The sequence below is a fragment of the Acanthaster planci genome, linkage group LG08, assembly GCF_054643075.1.
Source record: "Acanthaster planci isolate LZ-2023a linkage group LG08, COTS_SCS, whole genome shotgun sequence".
In the NCBI taxonomy this organism is placed as follows: Eukaryota; Metazoa; Echinodermata; class Asteroidea; order Valvatida; family Acanthasteridae; genus Acanthaster; species Acanthaster planci.
In genome coordinates, this window is record NC_141784.1 from 1,635,441 (window position 1) to 1,652,107 (window position 16,667).

General features: G+C 46.9%; 3 protein-coding genes across 3 annotated transcripts; 2 read left to right on the plus strand and 1 right to left on the minus strand.

Annotated features, from left to right (window-relative positions):
• The first annotated feature begins 1,014 nt into the window (after nucleotides 1-1,014).
• Nucleotides 1,015-6,352, plus strand: LOC147798292 (uncharacterized). The gene is given in 4 exon segments (XM_087140311.1): nucleotides 1,015-1,397; nucleotides 1,561-1,647; nucleotides 1,982-4,238; nucleotides 4,240-6,352. Coding segments are annotated over 4 exon segments (4,047 nt in total). The 5' UTR covers nucleotides 1,015-1,208; the 3' UTR covers nucleotides 5,754-6,352.
• A 4,145-nt stretch (nucleotides 6,353-10,497) lies between these two features.
• Nucleotides 10,498-11,829, plus strand: LOC147798293 (uncharacterized protein F54H12.2-like). The gene has a single exon (XM_087139955.1). The coding sequence runs from the start codon at nucleotides 10,498-10,500 to the stop codon at nucleotides 11,827-11,829; it is 1,332 nt and encodes a 443-aa protein (XP_086996081.1).
• Nucleotides 11,830-12,523: 694 nt separating this feature from the next.
• On the minus strand, nucleotides 12,524-14,712 carry LOC147798294 (uncharacterized). The gene is made up of 2 exons (XM_087140307.1): nucleotides 13,770-14,712; nucleotides 12,524-13,534 (listed from the first exon to the last, which is right to left on the minus strand). Exons 1-2 carry the CDS (start codon nucleotides 14,221-14,223, stop codon nucleotides 13,062-13,064), a joined length of 927 nt encoding a protein of 308 aa, XP_086996433.1. The 5' UTR covers nucleotides 14,224-14,712; the 3' UTR covers nucleotides 12,524-13,061.
• Nucleotides 14,713-16,667: the final 1,955 nt, after the last annotated feature.

Genomic DNA, 16,667 nt, shown 5'->3' on the forward strand with positions numbered 1-16,667 from the left:
AATGGCGTCAAGCCGGGACGAAGTCGCGGGTTGAGTGGAGTTCCCGGAGGGACTCCACGCCGAACCACGGAGTGGTGAGGAGGGCTCACCCCACGGTAGTGTTCAACTGGCGTTAGCCAGTTGGGGAACGAGTGACGAAGTCACGAAGTGGACGCGTAAATTTTCAAATCGATAAAATAAATGAATAAAATAAAATTCAAAGCAAAATACCTGTTTCGATTTTCTGTTCAAACTTCTGTCCGAATGGCTTGACTGGACGACCGTATACGGATCCATATAAATTATGCGAATGGCGTCAAGCCGGGACGAAGTCGCGGGTTGAGTGGAGTTCCCGGAGGGACTCCAAGCAGGATACATGGTTGCCAGAGGGACTTGCACAACAAATATCACCTACAGTAAACATCTTTTAAGCAACATCCGCATTCAACAAGATGATGCAGGTCTCAATTTCTATGGGCCGGCTGTCAGTCACTCAGCGTTTTGTTGAAGTACGAAGAGTAAGGAGCTGAGTTCGCCTCGCAAATCCGTGGTTGCCAGAGAGACTTTCACAACAAACATCACTTCTTGCGCATCTTGGCCCCAAAGTCCGCGTCTAAAAAGATTGTTGATTGTCGTTGCCAAGGTATTTCCCCAATCCGCATTCAACAAGATGATGCAGGTCTCAATTTCTATGGGCCGGCTGTCAGTCACTCAGCGTTTTGTTGAAGTACGAAGAGTAAGGAGCTGAGTTCGCCTCGCAAATCCGTGGTTGCCAGAGAGACTTTCACAACAAACATCACTTCTTGCGCATCTTGGCCCCAAAGTCCGCGTCTAAAAAGATTGTTGATTGTCGTTGCCAAGGTATTTCCCCAATCCGCATTCAACAAGATGATGCAGGTCTCAATTTCTATGGGCCGGCTGTCAGTCACTCAGCGTTTTGTTGAAGTACGAAGAGTAAGGAGCTGAGTTCGCCTCGCAAATCCGTGGTTGCCAGAGAGACTTTCACAACAAACATCACTTCTTGCGCATCTTGGCCCCAAAGTCCGCGTCTAAAAAGATTGTTGATTGTCGTTGCCAGGTATTTCCCCAAACATGGTCCTCCTCTGGTGAGGATATAACATGGATGTAACGCACGATCCAGTTCAAATCCGATCTCCGAGAGTCATCTGTCATCCCTTCCGAGTCAACTTTTTTGCAGCCTTGTTCTACCAACGTTAATAACTATAGTTATGTCTCAGCCGTGGGAGAGTCCCGACTACACCAATAGTCAGCTGGAGGAGATTCAGCGCATCGCCGACGAGATGTATGCAAAGGTAGACATAAAAACAATTTCGATTTTAACTCCATGGGAGAGTCCCGACTACACCAATAGTCAGCTGGAGGAGATTCAGCGCATCGCCGACGAGATGTATGCAAAGGTAGACATAAAAACAATTTCGATTTTAACTTTATTAGCTTTCTTGCTATATTTTGAAAGAAAAAAAAAATAATAATAATAAATAAATAAAATAAAATATCCCCCCCCATGGGTGTTGTATTGTAATTGTAAACTAAATGTAATGTTTGGTTCTGTTCGAACAGGATGGTGAATTCGTGTACAATCCTGATGATTTTCCTCCTCTGAGACCGATTTGCGCAGCTCCTGAATTAGACAACGGAGTCGAAGAGGTATGTAAACATTTTCCCAATTCCCCCACTTGTTTATTCGTGCATATACATGCGATAACTTGTCCACGCTTATTCATGACGTCATGCCTGTTATTATTGTCCAGCGATAAAGCGCTTAAGACAAGTCTGGACATGCCGACACTCCGTCGTTGTCTTTTTGATCGTTTATTTGTCGGTACACGAATGAAAACCTACGGCCGCTCATACACTGTCGGTTAAGCACTGGCATGTGTCCCTCACAACCCGTTTGATCTTAGTCGCAATCACATCTGCTCTATCTACCACGTAATATCCTTTTAATATTTCATTGTATCTTGTACTGTTTGTTTTATAGACTCCTTTTGAAGTTCCGTCGAAGCGCAAGAAGATGAAGAGAGTTCTAGGTGTGCACGAATGTTTAGTCTGCAATAAAACATTCACTCGCAGAGATGCCCTGCGACGACACAAGACCACCCACACCACAGTCAAATCTGTATCCTGCCCAGAGTGCGGTGCATCATTCCGGCGCACCGACAACATGAAACGCCATAGGTGTTCTCAACACCAGCAGCGCACCGATCCTGCAAGGCCAACATCATCAGCTACTACTGCACCGCACAATCGCAGCGGTACTTCAAGACCAGAACCCCCAGTCCAGCCTACAGATGGTGCTCATCATCAGCCGGACGACCAGCCTGGATGCAGCCATTGGCCCGACCCAGCCACGCTCGCCCCTGCTCATCCCATCGCCAATAGCAATCAGCAGAGTATGACAGCTCCTCCGCCCGCCACAGCCCCAGCCCCAGCCCCCACCAGTGACAATCCTCGCAAATGCCCCGGTTGCGGTAAAGCTTTTCCTCTCATTGAATCGATGCATCGCCACTACGCCAGAGTACACACCGGCCAGAGACCGACTCAGCCCTCCCCACAACCCATCGATGATCGATTTGAGGAAGATTCTTTGGTTTACCCAGAGGGTGACGAGGATGACTTGGGCCTAACTGACATTATTCGGGACAACTGGGAGAGTATTCGTGCCTTCCAGGTTACGGGTCATCCAGTAGAGGACATTTACAACATTCGTGTCGTGCAGTCATCTAAAAACCACAGAAACACTGCCCAGAAAATACTCAGTAATCTGACAGACCACGAGCAGTTGATCAACGTCTCGTTTGGAGCTATTGTGCGCCATGATGAGACGGGGGAGCTCCGTTTCTTCGATGCAGACTCAGTCAGATTTTTTCCAACACCGGTGTCTTTTGACAGTCACTTCCTGGAACAGTTTGAGGATGAAGTCATTGCCGACTTTGTTCGTGGACATTTTAAAGACTGGTCGCTGGTTGCCCTCACCAATATTCGCCTGTTTGTGCGTCATGCCCCCGACCCCCTTCGAGATGACCCCGAGGAGTTCCCCGCAGAAATGGAAGTAGACGACGACGAAGTCGGCCGTGTGTACAGAAACAATTGGGCCGCTATCCGGACCCATCATCGAATCGGTCGGGTGATTCAGGACATTTATAATATACGAATGGATCGCCCTGAGGCTTCATTCATGCGGATCATGAATGGAATATTTAAGAAACTGACATGCCGAGTGAAGGTCAACCTTTCATGTGGATTCATCTTGCGGCACAACGAAACTGGTGAGCTGCGGTATTTCCACCCGTCTCATAACAATGCGAAACTGTTTTCTATTCCATTTACCATCGGCAGCCAGGGAGATATGGACAGTTTGATCGAGGCTCTGGAAGCATTGGATGTTGTGGAATATGCCCGGCAGCAACGCCCAGACACAAAATGGACGGTCGTGGTGCTGACCAATCTTGCCGTCTATGTGAACAAAATGCCGCAGTTCTACATTGGAGCTCCACCGCAAAGCCTACCTGACTTTGTCAAGAACAATAGAGGTCTCCATAATCTTACACACAATCCAAACAATTGGCAAAGATACAACGATAATCTTTGCTTTTTCCGGTGTCTGGCGCTGAACCGAGGGGCGCCTCTGAGGGGGTTGGAGAGGACAACCCAGGATCTTGCCGAAACTTTCCAGCGATCTACGGGGAGACAAATCAGCCGGGGTGTTACAATGGAAGACCTAAGTGAAGCCGAGCGAATCTTCGAAGTCACAATTCAGGTCTACAGCTTGACGCAGGTGGACAATGGTGACGACCGCCAACAGACCAGGGTACACCTCATCCGCCGCTCTCATCGACGATATGCCGCCAACCTCCACCTGCATCTGTTCCAAGAACATTTTTCGTACATTTTTGACTTAAATAAATTCAGTCAAACGTACGAGTGTGAAAAATGCAGAATGATTTTCAACAGATCATCCAACCTTCAACGTCATGTACCCACATGTAATGTTAATGTAAAACACAGATTCCCCGGCGGTGTGTACAACCTACCGGATACAATTTTTGATAAGCTGGAGGAAGCAGGCATCGACGTCGAAGAGAACTTAAAATATTACCCCTACAGGGCGACCTACGACTACGAATGCTACTTCGACAACGTGGATCAAAATGGCGGCCAGGAAAAACTTACATGGTGCAATCGCCACGAATTGCTTAGTGTCAGTGTCGCCAGCAATGTCCCGAACTTTGACTCCGCGCTTCATTCGCCATCAACTCAACCGCGGTGAAAAGCGAGTGGGGTCGAGGGCAATTCCAGTAGACGGCTTCTGTAAAGAGAACAATACCGTTTACCAGTTCCATGGCTGTTTCTGGCACGGGCATCGCTGTCATCTGAATCCCCAAGAATTCAACCCTGTGAAGAACCTGCCGCGTGCTGAACTGAGGCGACAGACTGAGGAGATATCCACCTACATCCGGGCCCAGGGTCATAGTCTGGTCGAGATGTGGGAATGTGAATGGACTCGCTTGCAACAGGAAGATGCCAACGCCGCTGACTTTGTCCGTTCCAGAAGACTGCCTCACCAGCATAAGACACTCAACCAGCGTGGCATCCTGGATGCAGTCGTCAACGAAGAGCTCTTCGGCCTGGTGGAGTGCGATATCGAGGTACCCGCCCAACTTCGCGAGACGTTTGCAGAAATGCCGCCCATCTTCAAGAACGTCGAGATTAGCCGCGAGGACATTGGGGACCATATGCGGGAGTATGCAGAGAGGGAAGGTCTGATGAAGTCACCTCGCCGCAGCCTCATCGGTAGTATGTTTGGTCGCCGTATTCTACTAGCCTCTCCGCTGTTACGGTGGTACATACAACATGGTCTTCACGTTACACATATCTACCAGTTCATTCAGTATGGGCAGGCAGCGTGTTTTCAACCCTTCGGGGAGGCGGTCAGCAACGCCAGGAGGGACGGTGACGTCGACCCGTCTAAAGGAATCATCGCAGACACCATGAAGCTCCTGGGGAATTCCGCCTATGGCAAGACGGTGACCAACCAGGAGAAACACCTGCAAGTTCAAGTTGCACACAGCGATGAAGCAGCATCTCGTCTCATCAACCTGCCCAATTCCCGTGCCCTCCATACACTGGACGAGAAACTATATGAGGTGGAGCTCAACAAAAAAGCCATCCGCCTGGGTCTCCCGTTGCAAATTGGTTTCTTCGTCTACCAATATGCCAAACTGCGTATGCTCCAATTTTACTTTGACTTTCTCCTGAAGTTCATTGATCCCGCAGATTTTCAGCTCTGCGAAATGGACACTGATTCTGCGTACATGGCCATTTCGGCGCAGAGATTGGAGGACATCATCAAGCCACATCTGCGGGACCAGTTTCAGCGTGAGAAGTCATCCTGGTTTCCCCGCAACGACACCCCTACCCATCGTGCCTTCGACAAGCGCACACCTGGCCTCTTCAAAGTCGAATGGGAGGGGGACGGCATCGTCGCCCTTTGCAGCAAAACGTATTACTGCTTCGGTGACCAAGATGAGGTAAGCTGCAAGGGGATCAACAAAAGGACCAACAACATCAGCAAGCGGCGATACTTGGATACGCTTCAGACACAGCAAGCCGGGGAAGGGGTCAACCGCGGCTTCCGGATGCGGGAGGACGGCATGCACACCTACCAGCAGGTGAAGACTGCGTTCACTTACCTCTATCCCAAGAGGAAGGTGGCACCGGATGGAGTAACAACAACATACTTGGACCTCTAGGACATTGGAACTCTAAAAGGGCCACAACCAAAATGAAACCAACAAAACAAATGAAAACACACGCAAAACTGTAAAAATACGCAAGTGCAATGGAAACTCTGCAAGTATACAATCATTGAAATAACCTTGAACGCTATAATATCAGGTGGATGTTTCCCTCGATTTACAGTTTCCAAAGTTGGATGTTTGCCATCATTTCTAAATTCTTGTCGATTCAAGACAAATTTCCAAAGGTGCTTATTTGCGTTAAATTTGTAATTTTCTAAATTCTTGTCGTTTCAAAACAAATTTCCAAAGGTGCTTATTTGCGTTGAATTTTGCCTTTTTGTAATTCTTGTTGTTTCTGTTTGAATTTTAATTTGTAATATCTAAGTTCTCCTTGTTTCTGTTTAAGTCTTAATTTGATTTGATTTTCCTCAGCGTAAAGAAAGACAGTCTTTTTTAAGAATAAAATATGATCGAAACAAGAAGAAAAGAAAATTTCTTTCTTTAAGTAGTTTGAAACTTTAGGAAACAACAATAATAACAATAATTATAAAATAGAATAAGGTTAAATCAAAAAAAAAAATAAATAAAAATAAAATGATGTAAAAAAAAAATAGAGGCAACATTGGGACAGGGGCGGCAATAAAAAATAAAAAAAAAGGGGAGGGGGGGGGAATGAAGATTGGATACCTTTAAAATCTACCGCATTACTTTAAAAGGGTTCATTTGTTCAGATGGACGCGAGACTTAAACATCCCTTTACTTCCGTCATTGCTGGTCCTACGGGGAGCGGGAAAACCCAGTTTGTGAAACGACTCATACTTGCTGATGGAAATACACTCATCAAACCGGCTCTTGACAATATTATCTGGTGTTACGGGGAATATCAAGATGCTTATGACCATCTGGCTAGTCTGGTGCCTCAAATTCGATTTGTGGAGGGCTTTCCCGATGATCTACTTCATTCCCTGGACCGAAGTCAAAGAAACTTGGTTGTAATCGATGATCTCATGTCAGAAAGCGGCAACAACGCAAAGGTCACCGAGCTTTTTACCAAGGGAAGCCATCACAGAAACCTGTCGGTTATTCTCATTTTACAAAATTTATTTTACAAGGGAAAAGAAATGCGAACTATAAGTTTAAACGCTCATTACATGGTCCTTTTTAAGAATCCAAGAGATGCATCGCAGATTACACATTTAGCGAGACAGATGTACCCGAGTAAACCCAAATACATGATGGAGGCTTATCGAGATGCAACTGCCGCACCCTATGGTTATCTTTTCGTCGATTTAAAACCCGACACTCCAGAAAACCTGAGACTCAGAACCAACATTTTTCCCGGCGAATACCCGGTTGTTTACGTCGCCAAGGTATAAATGATAGGGTTTGCAACGGACATCAATCATTTGAAGATGACGAGGCGACTGCAGCACAACGCTCCCTACCTCCACGTGCTGGCCAGGGGGAGCGACAAGCAGAGACAGGGAGTGATCCAAGGAGCCAACAAAGAACTGATAGCCTGTTTATGTGAGTGCGCCCTCAACGTCCTTAATGGTAACGTACCTCTGAAACCATCGGAAAAGAAGAAATTACTGAAATACAAACGTCACTTGCGTGCGCTCAGCAACAAAAAAACTCCTGCTCTAAAGAAAAAGAAACTTTTACGTCAAAAGGGAGGTTTCCTCGGAGCTTTACTCACTCCAGTACTGAGTGCCCTCGGCGGATTACTTTTTAAATAAACATGGAGCACACCAAGAAAATGATTCTCGTGCCTCAAGAAACGCTGGCAAAATTACAGTCAGCGAGACGATTGGAACAAACGCCAACGACACGCGTGGTGCATAGCTTGGATGCTGAGATGAGGGATCTCTTAGAGCGGCAAAATATTTCAGACGAAGATAAAATTAAGCTTTATCACCAGACACTGCAACGCTACATCAACCTAAACAAACAAAGAATGGCACCACTGACCATGACTTTGGAGACCAAGAAGGACAATGATCAACCCACCAGGCTGGAGCCGAAGGCGCTGGGAGGAGACGAGCCGCCAAAATTGGAGGGAAAAGGTAGTTTTGATGATTCCTCTAAGGTCAAGGTGCACCTGAGAGAAGAACCGGAAGAAGAGGAGTCTTTCCACCTTTCTCGTTTGTTTGCCGAAGCGCCACACCTCAAGTCAACTCCCAAACCCAGAAAGAGGAGAGGAAAAACAGCAGCCGGTACGAGAACATCGGCGCGCTTAAAGCCTAAATGGACTCCTTATTAATCTGATCATCAGCGCCAGTACCATCATTTAACACTGGCCCACCATGGAGTGCTGTCGGCCGAAACCGGGCTGCGGTTTCCATCAACTGGCTCAAAAAATGCGCTGCGTGTGTCTCTGCTGTCGTAGTAAAGTCATAATCCAGAACTCAGATTTCCAGGATGGCACGGAACGAGACGTTTCTGAAACGAGTGTATTACGATCCCCAAAATCCAGCCGGTTTTGGTGGTGTGGAGGCTGTTTACCGTGCTGCTCGAAAAGACAACGTGGACATCGACCGGAAACAAATTAAAACCTGGCTGAGTGAACAACCCACGTATACGCTACACAAACCCATTCGTAGACACTTTCAGCGGAACAGGGTTGTGGTGGGTGGTATCGACCACCAATGGCAGGCAGATCTGGTAGATATGAGGTCGCTCAGTCGATTTAATGCAAATTACAACTATCTCCTGACGTGTATCGACATCTTGTCAAAATATGCCTGGGTCGTCCCGCTCAAAACTAAGACCGGCAGTGCCCTAATTGCGTGTTTCAAGACAATCTTTAAAAGTGGGCGGAAACCCCAAATGCTGCAGACCGACAAAGGAACTGAGTTTCTCAACCGACAATTTCAGTCCTTTCTCAAGAAAAGAAACATCAAATTTTTCACCACGCAGAACGAAACAAAAGCCAGTGTGGTGGAGCGATTCAACAGGACGCTCAAGACAAAAATGTACAAGTATTTCACGGCCACCAACAGTCGGGCGTACATCAAGGTTTTACCAAAATTGATGTCTGCGTACAATAACGCGTATCACAGAAGTATCAAGGCCGCTCCGGCTTCGGTAAATATTCAAAACGCCGAAACTGTATGGACAAATTTGTACACGATCCTTCAGTACAATCAACCATTTTCAAATTTGCTGTGGGAGACACGGTGCGCATCAGTATGGCGACCAGACCGTTCAGAAAAGGATATCTCCCAAGCTGGACCACCGAACTGTTTACGATCAGCGCGCAAATCCCACGGCGCCCACCCGTGTACAAGTTGAAGGACTATGATGGGGAAGAATTGGAAGGGACCTTCTACGAACAGGAGCTCCAACGGGTCGTGAAATCGGACGATCTGTATCAGGTGGAGAAAGTGTTACGCAAGCGGAAAAAAGGGGGGGAAAACAGAGTATTTTGTCAAGTGGGTCGGCTACCCCGACAAATTTAACAGCTGGGTGACGAGTCTGCGCAGGTTATAAAAACTTGCAGATGTCAGTGGTGGTTCTCACAGTACCGAACCAACCTTCACCATGGCGGACTCATTCTACGTCACGCTCCCTAGTAACAGTTCCATGGACACACATCCCAACAACACGCTTAGCCATTTTTACGTGAATTTACCTACACCCCTTTCTTTCGAAGGAGACTGGGAAGTGGCCTTGGCCGAAGTGACCTATCCGCATCGCTGGTTGAACGTGATTGAAGGGAATCTTTTGGCTTGTTCGGCCGGATCGGAAGACTCCAGATTTCACTTTCACCACATAGCAGAGGGATATTACCCGACATCTGAAGAATTGTTGAGGAATTTCGAACCTCCCATCGAGCACGGCGGGCTCGTCCGATTCAAGTACAATAAGTTTATTCAAAAAGTCATCATCAAGACAAACAACAGAGTGGCAATTAAACTACTGGGTCCTCTGGCAAACCTGCTCGGCTTTGATGACGGTGCGGTCGTAGTCGGGACCGCGAAGAGCACCAGAGTGGTGGATATGCAGCCATTCTACTCACTTTTTATTTACACTAATATTGTCGAGTACCACACCGTGGGAGACACCCGGGCGCCCTTACTGCGCATTGTAAATGTGGACGGTCAGTACGGTGAAACAGTGACCAAAATCTACGACAGTCCCCACTACATGCCCCTGAAACACAAGTTGGTTCACATGATTGAAATAGATATAAGGGATAGTACAGGACAGCCCATTCCATTTGTGAGCGGGAGAGTCATCGTGAAACTTCACTTTAGAAGGAAGCGCTCGTCTTACTTCAACTGAACACCATGAGGAGCAGTTATCTACCCAGCAGTAGCAAGCATTACGAAGATTATTACATCAGCCAAGTGGGGCGCGGTCACCCTGTGTTCACTGGACCGAGAAATCAGAGAGGCTATGGACTTGGAGGAATTCTGGGTGGACTGTTCCGCTCTGCCATGCCCCTGCTCAAACAGGGAGCTAAAACACTGGGTCGGGAAGCGATCCGTACGGGTGTAGGCATCGCGCAAGATGCGCTAGAAGGCAAAAATATTAAGACGTCAGCTAAAAACCGACTCCGCCACGCCGGGCGCAACCTGGCAAACACGGCCCTTCGCAGTGTGGAGACTAGAGTTACGGGAGCCCCGCGGCGCGGTATAAAAAGGAAAGCAAACGGCAGACACGCCAGTACCTCGTCCCGCAAGAGAGCGAGAAGATCTCACGACATCTTCGACTAAGCTCTGCACACCTTTTAGCTTCCCCGATTCTCATCATGTCGCTCCTACACGATAATTCGTGCGAGTGCACCAAATCCGAACTGGACTTGTTTTCTGTACCACCCACTCAGACCAGTATCGTCAAGGGACAGTGGGAAGAATTCCACCCCATTTCTACCATCTCCGATGGAGGACCCATCGAGTTTTTCGTGCCGGGATCAGGAGATGAGTACATGGATCTCAACCAAAGTCAGCTTTACGTCAAAGCCAAAATAACCAAGGCGGACGGTTCCAATTTAACAGAGAATGATCACGTGGGCCCCGTCAATTTATTCTTACAGTCCCTATTCAGCCAGATTGACGTCAGTTTGAACGAACGCCTCATCTCACCCTCCACACCTACTTACCCCTACCGCGCCTTGCTGGAGACCATCCTCACCTACGGTACTGATGCCATGATATCCCAACTTACTTCTGCATTGTTTTACAAGGACACCGCCGGCAAGATGGACAATGCCGACCCCGCAGGGGACGATGATGCCGTCAATCAGGGCCTGAAAAGGAGACATGAGTACACCAAAAACAGCAAAGTGGTGGACCTGATCGGCCCCATTCACAGCGATATTTTCTTTCAGGACAGACACATGCTGAACGGCGTGGACGTGAAACTGAAGCTCATTCGCAGCAGCAACGCGTTCTGCCTCATGGCCTCTGTACCCAACCCTAATTACAAAGTGGTCATCCTAGACGCCTCCCTGTTTATCCGAAAAGTCAAAGTGAGTTCCGCCGTCATGCTCGGTCACATGAAAGCCCTGGAGAAAGGCACAGCCAAATACCCCATCAAGCGGAATATTTGCAAGATGGTGTCCGTGCCCCGCGGCAACTTGACACTCACCCAAGATCACGTGTTTCTCGGACAACTACCGAACCGTATAGTGGTGGGATGCGTGACCAACGAGGCGTTCAATGGTCGATACGGAAAAAATCCCTTCAATTTCCAACACATGGATATCAACTTTTTAACGGTGCACGTCGATGGGGAACAAATACCCTATTCCCCACTCCAACCTAAATTTGACGGACCGGCCAAAAACTACATCAGAGCCTACCAGACCCTGTTCTCCGGGACAGATAAAATGTACCAGGACGACGGCAACATCATTACTCGTGATGACTACGCCGCGGGGTACGCGCTGTTTGCGTTTGATCTGAGTCCGGACTTGTCCGCTGGCGGTCACTTCAATCTGGTGAAGCGTGGCAACCTGAGACTGGACGTTCACTTTGCCCGACCACTGGAGGAAACGATCAACCTGATCATCTATGCCGAATTCAATAACATCATTGAAGTTGACCAGGCTCGCAACATCATCTTCGATTACAGCGGCTAAATCGACTATCACTATCGATCATGGACACGCATCATATCGACAGCATTTTGAAAAAGGATCGCTTCACCAAACATGACTTCCGAGGAGTCTACGCCTGCGATCAACTTCCTAAACGTTACGCCCCTCGTCCGAGTGCCTTTGTTGTAAACACGGACCCATCCACACTACCGGGTGAACACTGGGTGGCTATTTACATCACACGAGATGGCGAGGGCGAGTACTTCGACTCCTACGGACAGCCAGTGAAGTTACCGGAGATCAAGACGTTTCTCAAGAAGAATACCCGGCGGACTTACCACAACCGTCGTCCTCTGCAAGGTCCCTGGTCGGCCGTATGTGGACAGTACTGCATTTTCTTTCTACTGCAGCGTTGCCGGGGATTAACAATGACCAAGATTGTAAATTTGTTTTCTTCAGACAAAAGAGATAACGATGTTCTCGTCAATGATTTCATCAGAAGACACTTTCCCCAATTAGAGACATCGGTATTTGACAAACAGTTTTTAGCGGGCCAAATAGCCAGAGCTTTGTCAGGCTAGTGTATTTAGCTCTTCTGAACACAATTTTCTGATAAATGCACTTTGTGTTATTTCAATTTAGTTAAAATAATTAGAGTTGTCCGTTTAATGTTTAAGTTTGTTATTTCAATTCAGTTAGTATACCAATTTTTTTTTTCTGTTTTATTTCATTTCTGACTGTACCTTAATTAATATTTACTCTGTTTTTTTTTTTTGTTTTTATAATTTAAGACGCCCTTTCTATGGTATCATCTTGTACGCTGGTTTGTTAGAAATAAAATAAACAAAAAATGTATATCGCCCGTTGACCACATAAGGGATGTTCTGGTGAGTCCCGGTTGGTTTAAGGCACCCCGTGTCGTCTTTTATTAATGTGTCTAATTTCCCTTCCCCTAAAACCACTGCCCAGAGTCATGACGCAGAAAACAGTCAATTTTTTTTTTCTGCCAAAGTATAATACTCAATTTATTGATGACAACATTATGCACTCCCATGTATTTAATTCACATCACGTTACAAAACAACAACAAACCCCCCAAAAAAGTCGTTATTCAGTTATTAATGTAGTCGTTACATTAAAAAAAAAAAAAAAAACAATTAACCAGAAAAACAAACATGTATTAACGAAATCCAAATTAAAATACAAACAATAAAAAAAATAAATGAAATATTACGCTACAAAATTAAGACTAACACGCATTTCTCGGTTGTAATCTAAATGCTGTCCACTATGCACTGTATGAGATCAGATGTTTTGTCAAAAAAGGGTGAGTAGAATGAAATGCTAACATCTTCTGGAACGGCTCTCCAATCGTTCAGAGTGTTTTCTATCATAGCGTTCAGTTCGTTGTTCAAGTCCGCTCCATCAGCGATAAATGAATCAGCACCCAGTGAAGAGGTGACGGCTTGAAATATCGAAAGCACCCGGTTAGTGTCCAGCGACCGCATCGCCTCCTCGAGGTAGTCGGGCACAAAGTCTTGCAGACGACACTCGGGGTTAACGCCGAAGAATAGACACTCATGGTCCCATTGGCTCGTCCAATCCTCCTCGCATCCCTCGCAGCGTAACTGTTCTTGCGCCCGGTAGACCAGACGGAAGATCTCGTCCGTGATGACTTTGGTCAGAATTCGCTTGGTCAGTCTTGTCGCCAGTGCTCTCTGTGTTGGGACATCATCGACCAAAACATCTGCAAACAGCGAAGAGTAGAAAACATTAAGGTTTGAGTTAAAGTTGCTGGGTGAGCTTTGCCACAGCCTCGGTGACATCTGCGCCCTGGGCGTGCAGATTCTTCCATTCTTCGGCCGACAAATTCAACCCCTTTTTTCCGGCCAACAGCTTAGTCTTGTTTTCGTTGTAGTAGTATTCTCTGATGTTAACGTAAACACGGTCCATGAAACGCTTGACAAAAGCATAACGCTCACCTCCAATGTGGAACCTGACGGCGTTGCTGTCATTTTCCTCCTGGTTAGGGTCTGGGGCGAAACACCTCCTCTTGCTGGCGGTGCCTTCTTCATTGCCATCTGGCGACAGTTTTCTCTTCGCTGCAGACTTTCCCTTCACGAAGGGAGGCTGGGCGAGTTTCAAGGGGGGATGACCGCTCAATTCTGCCATAGCAGCCGTTAGCACGTCAGGCTCCGGCCGATAGTGTACTTGACTCTCTTCTTCCTGCTTTGGGTAGCCGGTAGGAATGGACCACACGCTTTCACGGGTGAAAATGTTGTAATAGTACGGCTTCTGCTCGGTCGTACTGAAAGCCTCTCGCCATCCCCTTTTTACTTGGTCGTGAGTCAACTTCTTCACAGAGTCGAACGGCCCTGCATCCGAATTGACCGTTGGAGAGGGTGGAGGAAAACCACTTCCAGATTCCGATGCCATCGCGTTTTGCAGTTTACGTTAGCGAGACTGACTGGCGATAAAATGACGCTGTAAAGCGGAGCTCGTGTCGTGTTCTGGTTTAGCAGAGAGTGACGCGAAATTAAAATGCTCCGACTTTTATACAGTCGGTCTCTTTGTTACCACAACAAGTCGTTGCTACTCAGCAGTCAACCAATCAGTGAAAGACAAATATACTTGTTTTGACTTGTCCGCGGCGCCATTCATCCCCGATCCATCTTGTTCAAGCCTGTCCATGACGTCACTAATCCCACTCCATTGTCTCCACTACCCTTGTCGGCACATGTCTCAGGATCGTGCATCAGCGATGGATCCGTATACGGTCGTCCAGTCAAGCCATTCGGACAGAAGTTTGAACAGAAAATCGAAACAGGTATTTTGCTTTGAATTTTATTTTATTCATTTATTTTATCGATTTGAAAATTTACGCGTCCACTTCGTGACTTCGTCACTCGTTCCCCAACTGGCTAACGCCAGTTGAACACTACCGTGGGGTGAGCCCTCCTCACCACTCCGTGGTTCGGCGTGGAGTCCCTCCGGGAACTCCACTCAACCCGCGACTTCGTCCCGGCTTGACGCCATTCGCATAATTTATACGTATATTATACGTATAATTTATCAATTCTTTTGTTTCACATCAGGTATATGATAATTCACTCCCACCTCACACCACCTCAATACGGTACCACCTCCACCTCAATACGGTACCACCTCATCCCACCTCCACCTCAATACGGTACCACCTCAATACGGTACCACCTCATCCCACCTCCACCTCAATACGGTACCACCTCAACACGGTATGATTTTGCTCACAATATACTACTCCTAACGCTATCCAAATCTCTAGCCCTAAGCCTAACCCTAACCCCTAACCCTAACAACCCTTACCCTAATATCTAGCCCTAACCCTAACCCCAACACTGATCGTAACCCTAACCATAACCCCTCACCCTAACCCTATCTCTACCATATCCCTAACACTAAACTATCCCCGTCCATAGCCCTAACCCCTAACCCTATCTCCATCACCATCCCTAACCCTATCCAAATCCCTAACGCTAACCCTAACCAACCCCGGAAGAACCTCTACCCCTAACCCTTTCCCCATCCCTAACCCTATCTCTACCCTAACCCTGACGCTACCCCCTAACCCTGACCCTATCTCTACCCTAACCCTATCCCCATCCCTAACCGTAACACAAACCGTAACCCCTAACGCTATCCCTAGCCCCATCCCTCTCTAACCAAATCTCTAACTGTAGCCCTATATCCGGCCCTAACCCTACCCTTCAGGTATCCCAATCTCTACTCTTATTTCTATTCCTAACCCCAACACTATCCCTATCCCTAACCTTAACCGTAACTGGGATGGCATCACAGTTGTGATTACGAATATGGGAATATAGCATGAAAACAAACAGGCAATAAAAAACAACTTTTGAAAATACTGAAACAAAAGTTGAAAGTGAAGTTAACCGAGACAGAACGTACATTTTGAAGGTTTCAGTGAAAACGAATTGATTGTAGCTATCATTATTTAAAACGTGTCACATTCCGATTGCCAAAATGTAACTTGGAAAAAGATGCAGATGGGTTGTCAATAAATATTTGAATAATTTCACGTGTCAGAGTACAAGCCAGAGTATGCACCTTGAGTCCAATTTGAGGGCCGAGGCTAGAATACAACCAATAAATGGGAGGGGTGTTGGAGCAAAGGTTTTGATTCTCAAGACCGAGAATTTGACCCGCAAGGGCATGGCTTAACCCTGACGGTAAAGGTCCCGTTGTATACTGCATCTATACAACATGTCACATCATAACGAATCATGACTGAAGTATCGTCGCATTGGCAGATATTTTCAATGTCAGCCCACTCTTTATTTTATTACAGTGATATAAAATCCTGTGATAAGTGACAAGTATACAATGAGTTCCCTTTGACTTGTGTTCCAGATAAGATCACGGCGTGGAAAGTGGGTTAATTCTAATCAGCAGAACATGAGTTTCCGAGCGCAGTATACTTAGAGACGTGATCTACAGTCAATACCACAGATCAGGTGATGTTCTACAGTCCTGGCCAAAATGGTGGGGACTCGTATCATTAGACATAGTTACCCTCCCCAGGTCCCCCAATCTCCCGGTCAATGTTGTCACCCCGAGCTGGACCGCAGACCACGAATTGACACCCATTATTGGGAGGGGCCCGCGGGGTTGATGCCCAACAGGATTTGGCCAGAATTGTCTGAACTGGTTCATAGTTGTGTATGCGCATATACCATGTCGTTTTGCGAGTGCTTTCTGGTGCATTGTGTTCTTGGAAAATTAAAATGGCTGCCGGCAGTTGATAGAAGAAGCTATATTTTGGACAAATTGTACAAGTAAAAGAAAAAGGAAGATAAATATCAAGTTTGTATTGTTTGTGT

What these genes read in the sequence shown, in the direction of transcription:
- LOC147798293 (XM_087139955.1), top strand. Translation starts at nt 10,498, where the DNA reads ATGTCGCTCCTACACGATAATTCGTGCGAGTGCACCAAATCCGAACTG.
- LOC147798294 (XM_087140307.1), bottom strand. Translation starts at nt 14,223, where the DNA reads ATGGCATCGGAATCTGGAAGTGGTTTTCCTCCACCCTCTCCAACGGTC. An exon ending in CGTCAGGTTCCACATTGGAG is followed by an intron (nt 13,535 to 13,769) that starts GTGAGCGTTATG and finishes CGCTGTTTGCAG; the next exon opens with ATGTTTTGGTCGATGATGTC.